The sequence below is a fragment of the Pristiophorus japonicus genome, chromosome 11 (genome assembly GCF_044704955.1).
Source record: "Pristiophorus japonicus isolate sPriJap1 chromosome 11, sPriJap1.hap1, whole genome shotgun sequence".
Taxonomy (NCBI): domain Eukaryota; kingdom Metazoa; phylum Chordata; class Chondrichthyes; family Pristiophoridae; genus Pristiophorus; species Pristiophorus japonicus.
The window spans coordinates 15,222,156-15,239,676 of NC_091987.1; the positions used below are offsets into that span (position 1 = coordinate 15,222,156).

At 46.2% G+C, this 17,521-nt stretch overlaps 1 protein-coding gene across 2 annotated transcripts in view; it reads left to right on the forward strand.

The window, feature by feature from the left end:
• Window positions 1–16,469, forward strand: part of LOC139275694 (lysozyme C, milk isozyme-like) — a 32,357-nt gene extending 15,888 nt beyond the window's left edge. For both annotated transcript variants that reach the window (XM_070892870.1, XM_070892869.1), the window contains exons 3-5: window positions 7,111–7,284; window positions 12,638–12,716; window positions 15,655–16,469. In XM_070892870.1, coding sequence (XP_070748971.1) covers window positions 7,111–7,284; window positions 12,638–12,716; window positions 15,655–15,721 — 320 coding nt within the window. In that variant the 3' untranslated portion in view covers window positions 15,722–16,469. The remainder of the gene's footprint in view (window positions 1–7,110; window positions 7,285–12,637; window positions 12,717–15,654) is intronic.
• Window positions 16,470–17,521: the final 1,052 nt, after the last annotated feature.

Below are 17,521 nucleotides of genomic sequence, written 5' to 3' on the forward strand. Positions count from 1 at the left end.
CTCTGTGAAGTGTGAATACCTTTCCTATGTTAAAGACACTAGGAGAGAAATTTGTGTGTTTAGCGCCACATGTTAGCGCCACGACAATGTTGTTCAGTGCCCTCCCGCCAGCTGACGGCAGTTCCAACCATATCCTCCCTGCCGGTAGCGTGCCGCTAAACTCGATCGGCGGACACGTCGCAATCGCGGAGATCGTGACATCAGTGTGTGTGCAGCGCTCACTTGATGTCCGATTTCCCAACTTCACTTTGGCCGAAGAAAGCAACAATAGGTTGAGGTGGCATGCAGCAGCAGGAAGCTGGCTGCAGCGAAGCTAGTAAAAGGGATCATCACCAATCCATCGTGTCTGACAGGGTTTTGCTTTTGAGTGGCTGTGTTTTATTTCCTGCAACTGCAAGAGTTTTCTTTAGTTATTTCAAGATTATTTGGTAACAGGGATTGTTCGAGCCAGTAAAGAAATGGTAGTAACTATTTGTACTGCACTTTTTTTGACAGACAGGTGTCTGTCCAGCCCCGCCCCCACATGCCCGTACTGCACTTTCTTTGAAAGACATGCAACAAGCCCCGCCCCCTGTCAAGATCCTCTCCTGCCGTCCTCTCCCGGCCCCGAATCATTCCCTCCACGTGGTGCCGAGAAGCAGGACCTGAGGCCCGAGACTCCGCTGAGGCCCCGACTCTCTTCCCCCCCAACCTACCTGCCCCACCGACTCTCTTCTGCCGCTGATTCCCGAGGACTGCCACTGATTACCGAGGACTCACTAGGCCCCAACTCTCTTCCCTCCCCCACCCCCTGACATTCTTCCTCCCCTCCACCCCCCGCCGACTCTCTCTTCCCCACCTCCCACCCCCTGACTCTCGACTCCCCCGCTCCGACCCCGACCCCCTCGGGGGACCGAGCGGTGGCCTTGGAGCAGAGAGAGACAGGGAGAGAGGGGGAGCCTGGCGGGGAGAGAGAGACAGGCTGGGTTGTGGGGCCGGTGGGGAAGAGGGACTGGGTGGGAGAGAGTGAGAGATTGGGGGAGAGGGTGAGAGAGACTTGGGAGGGGGGGGTGTAGAGAGAGACTTAGGGGGTGTAGAGAGAGACTGGGGGAGAGAAAGAGAGAATGGCTGTAAGTAGAGAGGCTGGGGGAGAGTGAGAGAGGCTGGGGAGGGTGGGAGAGAAAGAGAGCGAGATAGATTGGGGAAGAGAGAGACGGCTGGCGGGGGGGATCGGAGTGGAGAGAGGGAACTCAAGGAAGACGGATCATGTTCTTTCAACCCCCTACAAGGGACATTGTTGGAGTGGATGATATCCAGAAATCACGACACTGTCACGATTCACTTCATACCCAATAAACCTGTTAACAATCCGTACACAATGCCTGCCCGATCTATAGTGGGCGAGGGTGAGAGGCATGCACTTGCGCTGGGGTAAGGCACTTCGGCTGGGGGAGGCTTGCACTTGGACTGGGGTAAGGCAATTCAGCTAGGGGTGGCATGCACTTGGACTGGGGTAAAGCACTTTGTCTGGTCCTTGCTGTCTTCTGGGTAGCTCTGTCCTCTGTCACTTCAGGAAGTCAAAGTGGATCGAGTTACAATTTGCAAAGTCAGTGAGACCTTGGGATGGACGGTTCCAGGTACACATTCCTGTGAAACTTCATGGTGTGGCTTATCCTCCAAGGGGACCAATCATAGACAAAGGGTGGAGCATGGTGGCCATTTTTGCAGTACAAATAAGCACGTCCATAAAAGACACGCTTCAAATTACAACACTTGCTAAAAGCCATGGAGGCTGCACTGGCGATCAACCTCGCCCTCCATGTTCTACAGCAGAGAGAGCAGAGGCAGTGAGAAAGACAGGATGAGAGTCATCAGGGCTCTCAACAGGAAGCCTTACCCCGCTAGGGTCTTCCAACATCACTTCTACCTTCAGTTAAGAGGCTTCGCTGCACCAAGGAGGTGGTCACAAAACTCTGCCATCTCCTGCAAGCAGACCTCCAGCCTCAGACTAGGGCGACAATAGCTGTCCCAGTGGCTGTCAAGGTCATCGTGGCCCTCAATTTCTTTGCCAGCAGATCCTTCCAGCCTGCAGCAGGAGACATAGCTAACATCTCACAGTTCACCATCCATCGCTGCATCTCTACACCAGGAGAAGGGACTACATTGGCTTCCCGATCACCAGATAGAAGCAGAATGAGTGTACATGTGGCTTTGCCAGGAGAGTGGGCTTCCCCATGGTGCAGGGCGCCATTGACTGTACCCATGTGGCTTTGTGGGCACTGCATAACAATCCTGAGATGTTCTGTAACCGCAAAGGCTACCACTCACTTTATATGCAGTTGGTGTGTGATCGCACACAGCAAATCCTCAATGTCAATACCTGCTATCCTGGCAGCAGCTGTGATTCCTTCATCCTGCACCAGACCAGTGTGCCAGCAATCTTCCAGCCACCACATCAAGCTCGCAGCTGGCTGTTCAGAGACAAGAGCTATCCACTCTCCACCTGGCGCATGATTCCCCTCTGCACTCGTGCTCAGCACTCATATAATGAGAGCCATGCTGGCACCAAGAATATCATCGAACAGACCATAGGCCGACTGAATCAACGGTCCGCTGCCTTGACCATTCGGGAGGTGCACTTCAGTACTTGGCTGAGTGGGTGTCACATTTTGTGGTAGTCTGCTGCATGCTGCACAATGTGGCCATCATGAGGCGCAGCCCTTGCCACCAGGGATTGCGGGACCACCTCAGGAGGAGGACGAGGGAGAGGAGGATGAAGATGAACAGGAGGGAGGGAGGACGCAGACAATCGGTCTTCTAGACGTGCTGTCCGTGCCTGGTTCATCAGACTCTGATTTGCATGAATGGAACCCCAGATCTCCATAGCTCACCACATCCTCATCATACCTTCCTGCTCTCACACCATATCACAGTGTGTAAGATGTGAGTGTTGAAACATAGAAAATAGGTGCAGCAGCAGGCCATTCGACCCTTCAAGCCTGCACCACCATTTAATATGATTATGACTGAACATGCAACTTCAGTACCCCATTCCTGCTTTCTCTCCATACCGCTTGATCCCTTTAGCCATAAGGACCACATCTAACTCCCTTTTGAATATATCGAACAACCTGGCCTCAACAATTTTCTGTGGCAGAGAATTCCACAGGTTCACAATTCTCTGAGTGAAGAAGTTTCTCCTCATCTCGGTCCTAAATGGCCTACCCCTTATCCTTAGACTGTGACCCCTGGTTCTGGACTTCCCCAACTTCGGGAACAGTCTTCCTGTATCTAACCTGTCCAATCCCGTCAGAAATGTATATGTTTCCATGTGATCCCCTCTCATTCTTCTAAATTTCAGTGAATATAAGCCTAGTCGATCCACTCTTTTTTCATCTGTCAGTCCTGCCATCCCGGGAATCAGTCTGGTGAACCTTCGCTGCACTCCCTCAATAGCAAGAATGTCCTTCCTCAGATTAGGAGACCAAAACTGTACACATATTCAAGGTGTGGCCTCACCAATGCCCTGTACAATTGCAGCAAGACCTCCCTGCTCCTATACTCAAATCATCTCGCTATGAAGGCCAACATGCCATTTGTCCTCTTCACCGCCTGCTGTACCTATATGCCAACTTTCAATGACTGATTTATCATGACACCCAGGTTTCATTGCACCTCCCCTTTTCCTAATCTGTCATCATTCAGATGATATTCTGCTTTCCTGTTTTTGCCACCAAAGTGGATAACCTCTCATTTATCTACATTATACTGCATCTGCCATGCATTTGCCCACTCACCTAACCTGTCCAAATCATACTGCAGTCTCTTAGCATCCTCCTCACAGCTCACACTGCCACCCATCTTTGTGTCATCTGCAAACTTGGAGATATTATGTTCAATTCCTTCGTCTAAATCATTCATGTATATTGTAAATAGCTGGGGTCCCAGCACTGAACCTTGCGATACCCCAGTAGTCACTGCCTGCCATTCTGAAAAGGACCCGTTTATTCCTACTCTTTGCTTCCTGTCTGCCAACCCCCAGTTCTCTATCCACGTCAATGCATTACCCCCAATACCATGTGCTTTAATTTGGCACACCACTCTCTTGTGTGGGACCTTGTCAAAAGCCTTTGGAAAGTCCAAATACACCACATCCAGTGGTTCTCCCTTGTCCACTCTACTAGTTACATCCTCAAAAGATTCCAGAAGATTTGTCAAGCATGATTTCCCTTACATAAATCCATGCTGACTTGGACCGATCCTGTCACTGCTTTCCAAATGCGCTGCTATTACACCTTTAATATTTGATTCCAACATTCTCCCCACTACCGCTGTCAAGCTAACCAGTCTATAATTCCCTGTTTTCTCTCTTCCTCCTTTTATAAAAAGTGGGGTTACATTAGCTACTCTCCAATCCATAGGAACTGATCCAGAGTCGATAGAATGTTGGAAAATGACCACCAGTGCATCCACTATTTCTAGGGCACTTCCTTAAGTACTCTGGGATGCAGACTATCAGGCCCTGGGGATTTATCACCCTTCAATCCCATCAATTTCCCTAACACAATTTCCTGACTAATAAGGATTTCCTTCAGTTCCTCCTTCTCACTAGACCCTTGGTCCCCGAGTATTTCCGGAAGGTTATTTGTGTCTTCCTTTGTGAAGACAGAACCAAAGTATTCAATTGCTCTGCCATTTCTTTGTTCCCCATTATAGATTCACCTGATTCTGACTGCAAGGGACTTACATTTGTTTTCACTCATCTATTTCTCTTCACATATCTATAGAAGCTTTTGCAGTCACTTTTTATGTTCCCAGCAAGCTTCCTCTCATACCTTGGATTTAACACTATCTCTAATTTCTCGTGAGCCATGGTTGAGCCACCTTCCCCATTTTATTTTTACGCCAAAGGTAGAGATTGTTGGTGGGTGAATGCTGGTGGTGCATTGAATAGTGTGTGAAGCTTGCAGTACAGACGGTGGTATGTAGCATTTGTTGAAGCCTTCACTCACACACTTGACCCATGTGAAGTCGTTAAACTTCTTCCTGCACTGGCTGTGGGTCCTGGGGACCACAGTGCTGCCCGTGACGTGCTGTGCCACCTCCCTCCACATAGTGCAGCAGACTTGTGGCAAGGGCCCCTTGCCAGTTGGTGGTTACAGGTTCGTCCACCTTCTCTCCACCGCTAAAATCAATGCCTCCAGAGTTTCATCGGGCAGTCTTCGGCCACCTGAGAAAAAGTGTGTTTGAAGACCAGGCCCTCAAAACTGCCACCAATCTCATGGTCTACAGGGCTGTCGTAATATCCGCCCTCCTGTATGGCTCAGAGACGTGGACCATGTACAGTAGACACCTCAAGTCGCTGGAGATATATCACCAACGATGTCTCCGCAAGATCCTACAAATCCCCTGGGAGGACAGGCGCACCAACATCAGCGTCCTCATTCATGCTAACATCCCCAGCATTGAAGAACTGACCACACTTGATCAGCTCCGCTGGGCAGGCCACATAGTTCGCATGCCAGACACGAGACTCCCAAAGAAAGTGCTCTACTCGGAGCTCCTTCATGGCAAACGAGCCAAAGGTGGGCAGCGGAAACGCTACAAGGACACACTCAAAGCCTCCCTGATGAAGTGCGACATCCCCACTGACACCTGGGAGTCCCTGGCCAAAGACCGCCCTAAGTGGAGGAAGAGCATCCGGGAGGGCGCTGAGCACCTCGAGTCTCAACGCCGAGAGCATGCAGAAATCAAGCGCAGGCAGCGGAAAGAGCATGCGGCAAACCAGTCCCACCCACCCCTTCCCTCAACGACTATCTGTCCCACCTGTGACTGAGTCTGTGGCTTTTCAGAGTAAGGCCAATGAGCTTGAGTTTTTGGACTAGAATCATGACTGCAATCATTTTAATGAGGAGTGAGCATGAATTTTGCGTGCATCCGAGATGATTTTCAGGAGGTGCAGCTTAACCTTTTTTAGTCTAAACATTGCCCATTTCTTGGCTACAGCGAATTTCTCGCATTATCACATGTTGTTGTTATGTGCTTTATCATTAACCTTAGTGGCAATAGATCAATGGGGTCCCCACTCAGGGCTGCACAAGAGACTATCTAACCCTTTAATACCACATAACCACCACCATTCTTTCCTATACACTATCACTTCTTCCCCTCACATAGCTGCTTGCTCCATGGGACACTGGAGTACCTTGTGATATATTTTCAGTGTGTTGCTCTCCTGATCTGGATCATGCTTATCCAGTGTAATGTATCTAAATTCTGGAATAAAAACAGAAGCTAGAAACATACAGGAGGTCAGTGAGCATTTTCAAAGGTTTAGGAGAGATTTTAGAAACAGGAGAAGGCTATTCAGTCCCTCGAGCCTGTTCCCAGCATTCAATTTGTTTACAGCTGACCTTAACTCCATTTACGTGACTAGGTTCCAAACCTTTGATAACCTTACCTAACAAAAATACGTCAATCTCAGTTTTGAAATTCTCAATTGACTCCCAGCCTCAACAGCTTTATGGGGGAGAAAATTCCAGATTTCTACTATTTGTAGGAGCTCCCACAGCATACAAGTTCCGCTCCACACTGGTTTCCATTATCACGCTATAACGAACGGATTTGTCTCAAATCTAGTGGTTTCCTGAGCTATCAGCACTGCCCATTTGCTTCATGGACTTTTTACTTAAGAATTCATAGCCATGTGTTGCTATGAATTCTTAAGAACTAGTTGGTTCATTAGAAAACGGTTTAACAATCACACCACACCAGTTCATCCACAGATTCACAATCACCTGCCTCATCGTGAATCCCCTGAACTCAACTGGCTGGGGTTTTATTGAGTCTTGTGAAGATCATGTGACTAGCTAAGCCACTGCCAACTCAACAGCTCACCAACCTGTGAGCATACTCACGGGTGCATAGATTACACCTATAAATTGCAAATGGCACCAGCAGAGACTGAATGGATCCTCAGCACAGGTGTGTGTGGGACATGGGCCAGAAAAAGAAAAGTGAGAGATAATTGTTGCAAAGCCCAAGTTGCTCCAGACTGACTCTGAGGAGCTTGTCCATGAGGTGCAACGTGAGTCACATTTACAGTGTAATATTTTTTTCTCTTTGTTTTAGGGGTGTGTTTGATTCAATATGAAAGCAGTTACAACACAAGAGCAATTGGACGCAACAGTAGAGCTGGACAGATTGTGTCTTCAGACTACGGGATTTTTCAGATTAACAGCTACTGGTGGTGTGACGATGGTCAGACTCAGAATTCACGCAATGGCTGTAGGAGAAGTTGCGATGGTGAGTATTTAACACATCATTAAACGAAGGGGCAGTTTCCATTCTCTCCTAGGATCCTTTTTATTAATTGTTCTCAGGCTGCATTTGTTGACCTGAAAATGTGATGGTGAACCTTCTCCTTACACTGCTGCAGTTCTTGTGCTGTTGGTACTCCCACAATAAAGAAAGAAAGACATATTTATATCATGCCTTTCACAACCTCAGAGCGTCACATAGCGCTTTACAGCCAATAAAGTACATTTAGAAGTGTAGTCACTGTAGTAATGAAGGAAATTCAGGTAACCAATTTACGGACAGCAAGGTCCCACAAACAGCAATGTGATAATGACCAGATGTCCTGTTTTAGTGTTGTTGAGTGAGGAATAAATATTGACCAGGAACCGCAATCCCTTAGTACGGTACTGAAGTTTCTTCCTAGATTATGGGCTCCCTGGAGTTGGACTCCAACTCAGAACCTTCTGACTCAGAGGCAAGAGTTCTACCACTGAGCCACTGCTGACACTTATGATGCTCAGTGGGAAACAGAAGAGTAGATAATTAAACTCTACACGTTCAAAGAGATATGTTTCCTGCATCCAGTGGTGCATCATCTGGGCCTACGAAGTGGCAAATAAGGTTGGTGAGTTGCAGGCACAAATAGACACATGGGAATATGAGGTTATGGTGATAACAGACTTGACTCAAAAAAGGGAAAGATTAGGTACTAAATATACCTGGATATGTGTTGTTCAGGAAAGATAGGGAAGGAAGGAAAGGAGGTGGGTGGCAGTATTGATTAAGGAGAATATTACAGTGCTGGAGAGAGGATGTCCTGGAGGGGTCAAGGACAGAATCTATTTGATTAGAGTTGAGAAACAATAGAGGCACATTATATAGGCCGCCAACTAGTGAGAAGAATATAGAGGAGCAAATTTTCAGGGAAATTACAGAGAGGTGAAAGAACTATAGAATAGTGATAATGAGGGACCAACTATCCTCATATAGACTGGGATGGTAATAGTGTAGCGGGCAGAGAGGGGGAAGTAATTCTGAAGTGTGTTCAGGAGAACTTTCTTGATCAGTATGTTTCGGCCCAACGAGGGAGGAGGCATTGTTGGATCTGGTTCTGGGGAATGAAGTGGGTCAAGTAGAGCAAGTGTCAGCAGGGGATCATTTAGGGAACAGTAATCACAGTAATAAGGTTTTGACTAGCTATGGAAAAGGACATGGAGCAAATTAGAGTACAAATACTTAATTGGAGCAAAGCCAGTCTCAGTGGGTTGAGAATGGATCTGGCCCAGATAAATTGGCATCAAAGATTGGCAGGCAAAACAAATTGAACAATGGGCTTCCTTTAAAGAGGAGATGGTTTGGGTACAGTCGAGTACATTCTCACGAGGGAGAAATGTAGGGTAACTATAGCTAGAGCTCCCTGGATGACGAAAGAGATAGAGAGTAAATGAAGCAGAAAAAGAATGGGTATGACAGATGTCAGTTTGAGAATACAAGTGAGAACCAGGCTGAATATAGAAAGTTCAGAGGGGAAATGAAAAAGAAAATAAGAGGGGCAAAGAGAGGGACTGAGAACAGATTGATAGCTATCATAAAAGGGAATACAAAAGTCTTCTATACGCATATAAATAGTAAACGGGTTGTAATAATGGGGCCGATTAGGGACCAAAATGGAGACCTATGCATGGAGGCAGAGGGCATGGTTGAGGTACTAAATGAGTACTTTGCATCTGTCTTTACCAAGGAAGAAGATGCTGCCAAAGTCATCGTGAAAGAAGAGGTAGTTTAGATACTGGATGGGCTAAAAATTGATAAGGAGGAGGAGCTAGAAAGGCTGGCTGTTCTTAAAGTATATAAGTCACCAGGACCAGATGGGATGCATCCTACGATGCTGAGGGAAGTAAAATTGGAAATTGCGGAGGTACTGTCCACAATCCTCCTTGGATTCGGGGCTGGTGCAAATGTTGCACTCTTGTTCAAAAAGGGGTGTAAGGATAAACCCAGTTACTCCAGGCCATTCAGTTTAACCCCTGGCGTGGGGAAGCTTTCAGAAATGATGATCAAGGGTAAAATTTACAGTCACTTAGACAAGTATGGATTAGTTAAGGAAAGCCAGCATGGATTTGCTAAAGGGAAATCGTATTTAACAAACTTGATTTGAGTTTTTTGATGAGGTAACAGAGAGAGTTGATGAGGGTAATGCGGTTGATGTGGTGTAAAAGGATTTCCAAAAGGTGTTTGACAAAGTGCCACATAATAGGTTTGCCAGCAAAGTTGAAGCCCATGGAATAAAAGGGACAGTGGCAGCAATGAAATTTGCTAAGTGACAGGAAACAGAGAGTAGTGGTGAACGGTTGTTTTTAAGACTGGAGGAAGATATAGAGTGGTGTTCCTCAGGGTTCTGTACTAGGACCACTGGTCTTCTTGATATATATTAATGATTTAGATGTGGGTGTACTGGGCACAGATTAAAATTGCATTGCACAAAATTGCAGGTGACACAAAACTTGGAAGTATAGTGAACAGTGAGGAGGAGAGTGATAGACTTCAGGAAGACATAGACAGGCTGGTGGAATGGGCGGACACGTGGCAGATGAAATTTCATGCAGAAAAGTGACACATTTTGGTAGGAACAAGGAGAGGCAATGTAAACTAAAGGGTAAAATTCTAAAGGGGGTGCATGAACAGAGAGACCTGGGGGTATATGTGCACAATTGGTTGACGGTGGCAGGGCCGGTTGAGAAAGCGATTAAAAAAGCCTACGGAATCCTTGGCTTCATTAATAGAGGCAGAGAGTACAAAAGCAATGAAGTCACGATGAATCTTTATAAAACACTGGTTCAGCCCCAACTGGATTATTAGGTCTAATTCTGGGCACTGCACTTTCGGAAGGATGTGAAGGCCTTCGAGAGGGTGCAGATAAGATTTACATGAATGGTTCCAAGGATGAGGGACTTCAGCTGCGTGGAGAGACTGGAGAAGCTGGGGTTGTTCTCCTTAGAACAGCGAAGGTTGAGAGATTTGATAGAGGTCTTCAAAATTCTGAGGGGTCTAGACAGTAGATGGAGAAAAACTTTTCCCATTGGCAGAAGAGTTGTGAACCAGAGGTCACAGGTTTAAGGTGATCAGCAGAAGAACCAAAGGCGACATGAGGAAAAACTTTTTTACACAGCAAGTGGTCAGGATTTGGAATTCATTGCCTGAAAGGGTGGTGAAGGCAGATTCATTTATGGCTTTAAACAATGAATTGGAAAAGTAGCTGAAGGAAAAGAACATGCAGGGTTACGGGGAAAGGGCATGGGAGTGCGACGAGCTGAAGTTCTCTTGCAGAGAGCCGACACAGGCTCGACAGGCCAAAGGCCTCCTTCGGTGCTGTAACCATTCAATGATTCTATGACCCAGAACTGGATATTGTACAAACTGTGTGACAAATCAGAGACAGTGGAGGATCGAGAGCGGTGTGGTGAGGTAGAGCTGGGTGTCATCAGCGTAAATGTAGAACTTGATATTGTGTTTTCGGATGATGTCGCCAAGGGGCAGCATGTAGATGATAAATAGGAAGCGACATAGGATAGATCCTTGGGGGACTCCAGAGGTAACGATGTGAGTGCAGCAAGAGAGGTTTTGAAGGTAATTCTCTGGCTATGACTGGATAGATAAGAATGGAACCATGCAAATGCAGACCTACACATCTGGACAAGGGAGGAGAGGCTATGGAAACATAGAAACATAGAAAATAGGTGCAGCAGTAGGCCATTCAGCCCTTCGAGCCTGCCCCACCATTCAATAAGATCTTGGCTGATCATTCACCTCAGTATCCCTTTCCTGCTTTCTCTCCATACCCCTTGATCCCTTTAGCCTTAAGGGCCATATCTAACTCCCTCTTGAATATATCCAATGAACTGGCATCAACAACTCTCTGCGGTAGGGAATTCCACAGATTAACAACTCTCTGAGTGAAGAAGTTTCTCCTCATCTCAGTCCTAAATGGCTTACCCCTTAGACTCTGTCCCCTGCTTCTGGACTTCCCTAACATTCTTCCTGCATATAACCTGTTCAATCCCGTCAGAATTGTATATGTTACTATGAGATCCCCGCATCCTTCTAAACTCCAGTGAATAAAGGCCCAGTCGATCCAGTTTCTCCTCATATGTCATCCCGGGAATCAGTCTGGTGAACCTTCGCTGCACTCCCTCAATAGCAAGAACGTCCTTCCTCAGATTAGGAGACCAAAACTGAACACAATATTCCAGGTGAGGCCTCACTCAGGCCCTGTATAGCTGCAGCAAGACTTCCCTGCTCCTATACTCAAATCCCCTAGCTATGAAGGCCAACATACCATTTGCCTTCTTCACCGCCTGCTGTACCTGCATACCAACTTTCAATGACTGATGAACCATGACACCCAGGTCTCGTTGCAATTCCCCTTTTCCTAATCTGTCACCATTCAGATAATATTCTGCCTTCGTGTTTTTGCCACCAAAGTGGATAACCTCACATTTATCCACATTATACTGCAGCTGCCTCGTGTTTGCCCACTCACCTAACATGTCCAAGTCACCCTGCAGCCTTTTAGCGTACTCCTCACAGCTCACACCGCCACCCAGCTAAGCGTCATCTGCGATCGTGGAGATATTACACTCAATTCCCTGATCCAAATCATTAATGTATATTGCAAATAGCTGGGGTCCCAGCACTGATCTCTGCGGCATCCCACTAGTAACTGCCTGCCATTCTGAAAAGGACCCGTTTACCCGACTCTGTTTCCTGTTTGCCAACCAATTCTCTATCCACGTCAGTATATTACCCCCAATACCATGTGCTTTAATTTTACACACCAGTCTCTTGTGTGGGACCTTGTCAAAAGCCTATGGAGGAGAATGGTCTGGTCAACCATTTCAAAGGCTGCAGACAGGTCGTAAAGGACATGGAGGGATTGTTTACCGTGGTCACAGTCACATAGGATGTCATTTGTGACTTTGATAAGAGTAATTTCAGTACTGTGGCAGGGTCAGGAACCTGGTTAGAGGGTTTCAAGCATGGAGTTCCGGGAAAGATGGGCACGGACTTGGGAGCTGACAACACGCTCAAGGACTTTGGAGCAGAAAGGGAAGTTGGAGATGGGGCGGTAGTTTGCAAGGACAGAGGGGTCAGGCTTGGGTTTTTTGAAAAGAGGGGTGATGACGGCAGGTTTGAAGGGGAGGGGGACAGTACCTGATGAGAGAGAATGTTAACAATGTCAGCTAACATGGGAGGCAGAAAAGGAAGTTGGGTGGTCAGCAGTTTGATGGGACTAGGGTCGAGGGAGCAGGTGGGCATCCAACGGATTGATTTTAATGTCACATTGTATTTTTGTTTGTAGATTATATCAATGACAACATCGCAGATGATATTCAGTGTGCAAAAAGCGTAGTGAGTGATCCCCAAGGAATGAATGCCTGGTATGTTAAAACCTTTTTACTCTTTTGCCTCTAGGTTTGTGCTCAAATACCATTTGAATTAATGGAGCCCTACATGTTGGTGTCTGCAAACACTGCAACCTTGCTCTGAGAACTGTCTGTAAGAGCAAGAGCTACAATGCACTAGAACAATCAGCCACCTTTAAACATCCTCCAAACACTGTTGGAGAGAAGCCTAGTTTGATTGGCTCATTCACTGATCAATGCCTTAAGGTCTAACCGTGACACAATGGCTTGCCATGCTTGTTTTCAGTTCTTAACTGGTTAAGTGAACAATAATTTCAAGTTAAAACAAATGAAACATGAAGGCAAGATATTGATTGCTGGGATGTCCTGTGAGGAGAGATTGAGTGGATTGGGCCCATACTCTCTGGAGTTTAGAATAATGAGAGGTAATCTCATTGTAACATATAAGATTCTGAGAGGCAATGACAGGTTAGATGCTGAGAGGTTATTTCCCCTGGCTGGAGAGTCGAGAACTAGGGGTGCATAGTCTCAGGATAAGGGGTTGGCCACTGAGATGAGGAGAAATATCTTCACTCGGAAGATTGTAAATCTTTGGAATTCTCTACTCCAGAGGACTGTGGATGCTCAGTAGTTGAATATATACAGCCTGAAATCAATAGATTTTTGGGCTCCAAGGGAATCAAGGGATATGGGGATCGGGCAGGAAAGTGAAGTTGAGGTCGAAGATCAGCCATGATCTTATTGAATGGCGGAGCAGGCTCGAGAGGCCGAGTGACCGAGTCCTGCTCCTAATTCTTATCTTATGTTCTTATCAATAATAAAAAAGGCTTCTCCTGTTAGGATTTGCCATTAATGGGCATTGTTACAAAATAGGGCCATGCCACATCTGACCCCTCCAGAGATTGATCTGTACCTCAACTATTTTTACATGCTTTTGCTCCATATCCATTTGTAACAAAAATATATCGCTATCAGGAGGACTCTGAGGCATGATGGGTGCGAAATTACAAAATAGTGGCATGCCGGATCCAACCCATCCAGAGGTGGAACCACTGAGGTTCCCCCACCCCGACCCAAACAAGGGCGTAGGAAGGGAAAAAGACCTCGGCTATACCCAAAGGTGGATCACAATGGATTATTGATTGGTTATTGGGGATCACACGCACAACTTTATACTATCTTTAACATACAAAAATGCTTCACAGAGGGCTGAGGGAAACAAGGATTGTCAGCTCAGAGATATTACATCGAGTTTTAGGGAGTTTCTTAAAAGAGAAAGGAACATAGGAACAGCTGGGGCCCATTTAGCCTCTCAGGTCTTTCCCACCACTCAATTAGATCCGGGCTGATCTGCATCTCAATTCCTTTGCTCCATATCCCTTGATAGCCCGACCCAACAATAATCTAACAATCTCAGTCTTGGAGAGAGTTCCAGATTTGCATTACCCTTGTGTGTTAAATATGCTCCCAGATTTCACTCCTGAATGGCCTGGCACTTAATATTATGCCCTCTTGTTCTGGACATCCCACGAGAGGAAAAGGAAAGAAAAAGAAAGACTTGCATTTTCTAGCGCCTTTCACGACCACCAGATGTCCCAAAGCGGTTAACAACCAAGGAAATACTGTTGTAAGCCTACTGAATCCCGGTATCATTTTATATCCCTCGATTAAATCATCCCTCAACCTTTTAGACTCACGGGAATATAAACTAAGTTTATGCAGGAGAAAGGAGAGTGGGTTTGGAGAGAAAATTCCGGATGTGGGACCAAGATGGCAGAAGCTGCGGCCATCAATAGTGGAAAATGATGTTATAATACTGGATGAGGTTACAGAGCTAGAAAGGGATGTACAAATGGAAGAATTTAAATAAAAAGCTAAGAATTTTAAATTTGAGGCATTGAGAACTGAAAGCCAATGTAAGTCTTGGTATGAGATAGAATACTGGCAGCGGAGCTTTGTATGAGATGAGAGGCTCGATATTCAGTGGTGACTCCTGACTCCACCATCTACAAGGCACAAGTCAGGAGTGTGATAGAATACTCTCTGCTTGTCTGGATGAGTGCAGCTCCAAAAGGTCGACACTATTCAAGATAAAGCAGTCTTTCTTTTTCTTTCCTTTTCCTCTCGTGGGATGTCCAGAACAAGAGGGCATAATATTAAGTGCCAGGCCATTCAGGAGTGAAATCTGGGAGCATATTTAACACACAAGGGTAATGCAAATCTGGAACTCTCTCCAAGACTGAGATTGATAGATTATTGTTGGGTCGGGCTATCAAGGGATATGGAGCAAAGGAATTCATTGGCACCCCATCACCACAAACTGTACTACAGCAACTTGCCAAGGCTTCTTCGACAGCACCTCCCGAACCTGTGACCTCTACCACCGAGAAGATCAAGGTGCGTGGGAACACGACCACCAACAAGTTCCCCTCCAAGTTATACACCATCCTGACTTGGAAGTATATTGCCATTCCCTCATCGTTGCTGGGTCAAAATCATGGAACTCCCTCCCAAACAGCACTGGTTGGAGTACCATCACTTCATGGACTGCAGTGGTTCAAGAAGGCAGCTCCCCACCACCTTCTCAAGAACAATTAGGAATGGGTAATAAATGCCAGTGATGCCCACATTCCATGAAGGGATTTAAACAAAAATAAATCCTCACACCCAGCATCAGCAGGGATCGACTCATAGTGAAATGACTCTTCACACTCACTGACTTGGTTCACCCACAGTGAATGACTGCTTGAGTGAAGTGCTGAAGACCTGCCAGCATCAACAGAACTTCACCCCAAGCCTGGTTCAATCCCTTCAGGAGAAGAGGCACAAACCTTGGGTAGAAAATGCCCTTAGCATCCCCCATCCCCTGATACCACTAAAGAAATATGGATGTTTGCTGAATCTCTCTAGTCATTGCCAATGTTCTCTTATGTCTAACACTTTTCTTTTGCAGGTATGGCTGGAAGAATAATTGCAAGATTAGAAATCTTGACAATTTTCTGCGTGAATGCAACTTGTAACGGTTGAACAAGCCCATTCCTTGGACCCAGCCCCCCTTGCTGCACCTAAATCATAGAATGTGTTGCTTTTCCTTGTTAGCTTGATATTGCTAAAAGTCCAGTAAGGACAGTGAAAGGTAAACCTGCATTTTCCGGAGATCTTAAATCGGTAAAGTTATGTAATCACTTTCTCTGCATTTGATAGGTGAATGATTGGAACCCACTGTCATATATTCACCATCTTGAAGGAACTGATTAGTCCAGTAACAGAAATGTTGCTCTCTGATGTAGATGTGATCTACACATCTTCCTGTGACAGTGTGGAGATGTAGTGCCCCGTGTTGGATTGAGAGATTCTGGCCACAAAGGACATCTGCTGCTCGCAAATATTTTCAAACTGGTTAACTAAATTTGGCACAGAAAAAATCTTAACTAAATTGGCTGCACACGTTTGTGCAATAGCTGGTAGACTGAATGATATCTGGTGGACAATGTGACTCTATCCGGGTCTGAGGCCTACAACAAAACTCCTTCAAGATGGCAACATCAACACTGGAGCTTGTTACAATGAGTGGCTGTCATGGTAACCAGTAACTTGCCCCAGCCTTGTTATAGTTCCTTCCATTGCTTATAATCCATTTTATGGTGTATCACAGTGCATCTAAAAATAAATCCTGCTCTAACGCTTCTAGCTATGATTTAAACCATGTACCTGCCACCTTGGGGCATACATTTTTTAGCTGCATTCAATAAATAAACAGACAGCAAATATCAGGCCTCGTGTTTTTTAAAATTTATTATTCCGAGTAATATGTCCATTCCTAATCGCCCGTTAGAAGATGCTAGTGAGCCGCCGCTTTGAACCTCTGCTCTCCGTGTGGGGAAGGTACTACCACAGTGCTGTTGGGTAGGGAGTTCCTGGATTTTGACCCAGCGGCTATGCAGGTACAGCGATATATTTCCAAGTCTTGATGGTGTATGACTTGAAGGGGACCTTGGAGGTGATGGTGTTCCCTTGCGCCTGCTGCCCTTGTGGTAGAGGTGGAAGGTGCTGGCGAAGAAGCCTTGGCAAATTTCTGCAGTGAACCACGGTGCACCGGTGGTGGAGGGAGTGAATGTTTAAGGTCGTGGATGTGGTGCCTATCAAGTAGTCTACTTTGTTCTAGATGGTGCCGATCTTCTTGAGTGATGTTGGAGCTGCACTCATCCGGGCAAGTGGAGAATATTCCATTACACTCCTGACTTGTAGGTGATAAAATAGCAATGAGGAGTCAGGAGGTGATTCGCAGAATAACCAGCCTCTGATCTGCTCTTGTAGCCACAGTATTTTGCTGGTTCAGTTGTTTCGGGTAAATGATGACTCCAGGATGTTGATGGTGGGGGAATTTGATGATAATGCCATTTTGTCAAGGGGACATGATCGTAGCCTGGCACATGGGTAGTGCGAATGTTACTTGCTACATATCAGTCCAAGCTTGGATGTTGTCCAGGTCTTGCTGTATACGGGCATGGACTGCTTCATTATTTGAGGAATTACGAATTGAACTGAATACTGTGCAATCATCAGTAAATATCCCCACTTTTGACCTTGATGGAGGGAAGGTCATTGATGAAACAGCTGAAGATGGTTGGACCTAGGACACTTCCCCGAGTAACTTCTGCAGCGATGTCCTGAAGTTGAGATGATTGGCCTCCAACATCCACACGATCTTCCTTTGTGTTAGATATGACTCCAGCCAATGGAGAGTTTTCCCTTGATCACCATTGGCTTCAATTTTACCAGGGTTACTTGGTGCCACACTTGGTCAAATGCTGCCTATA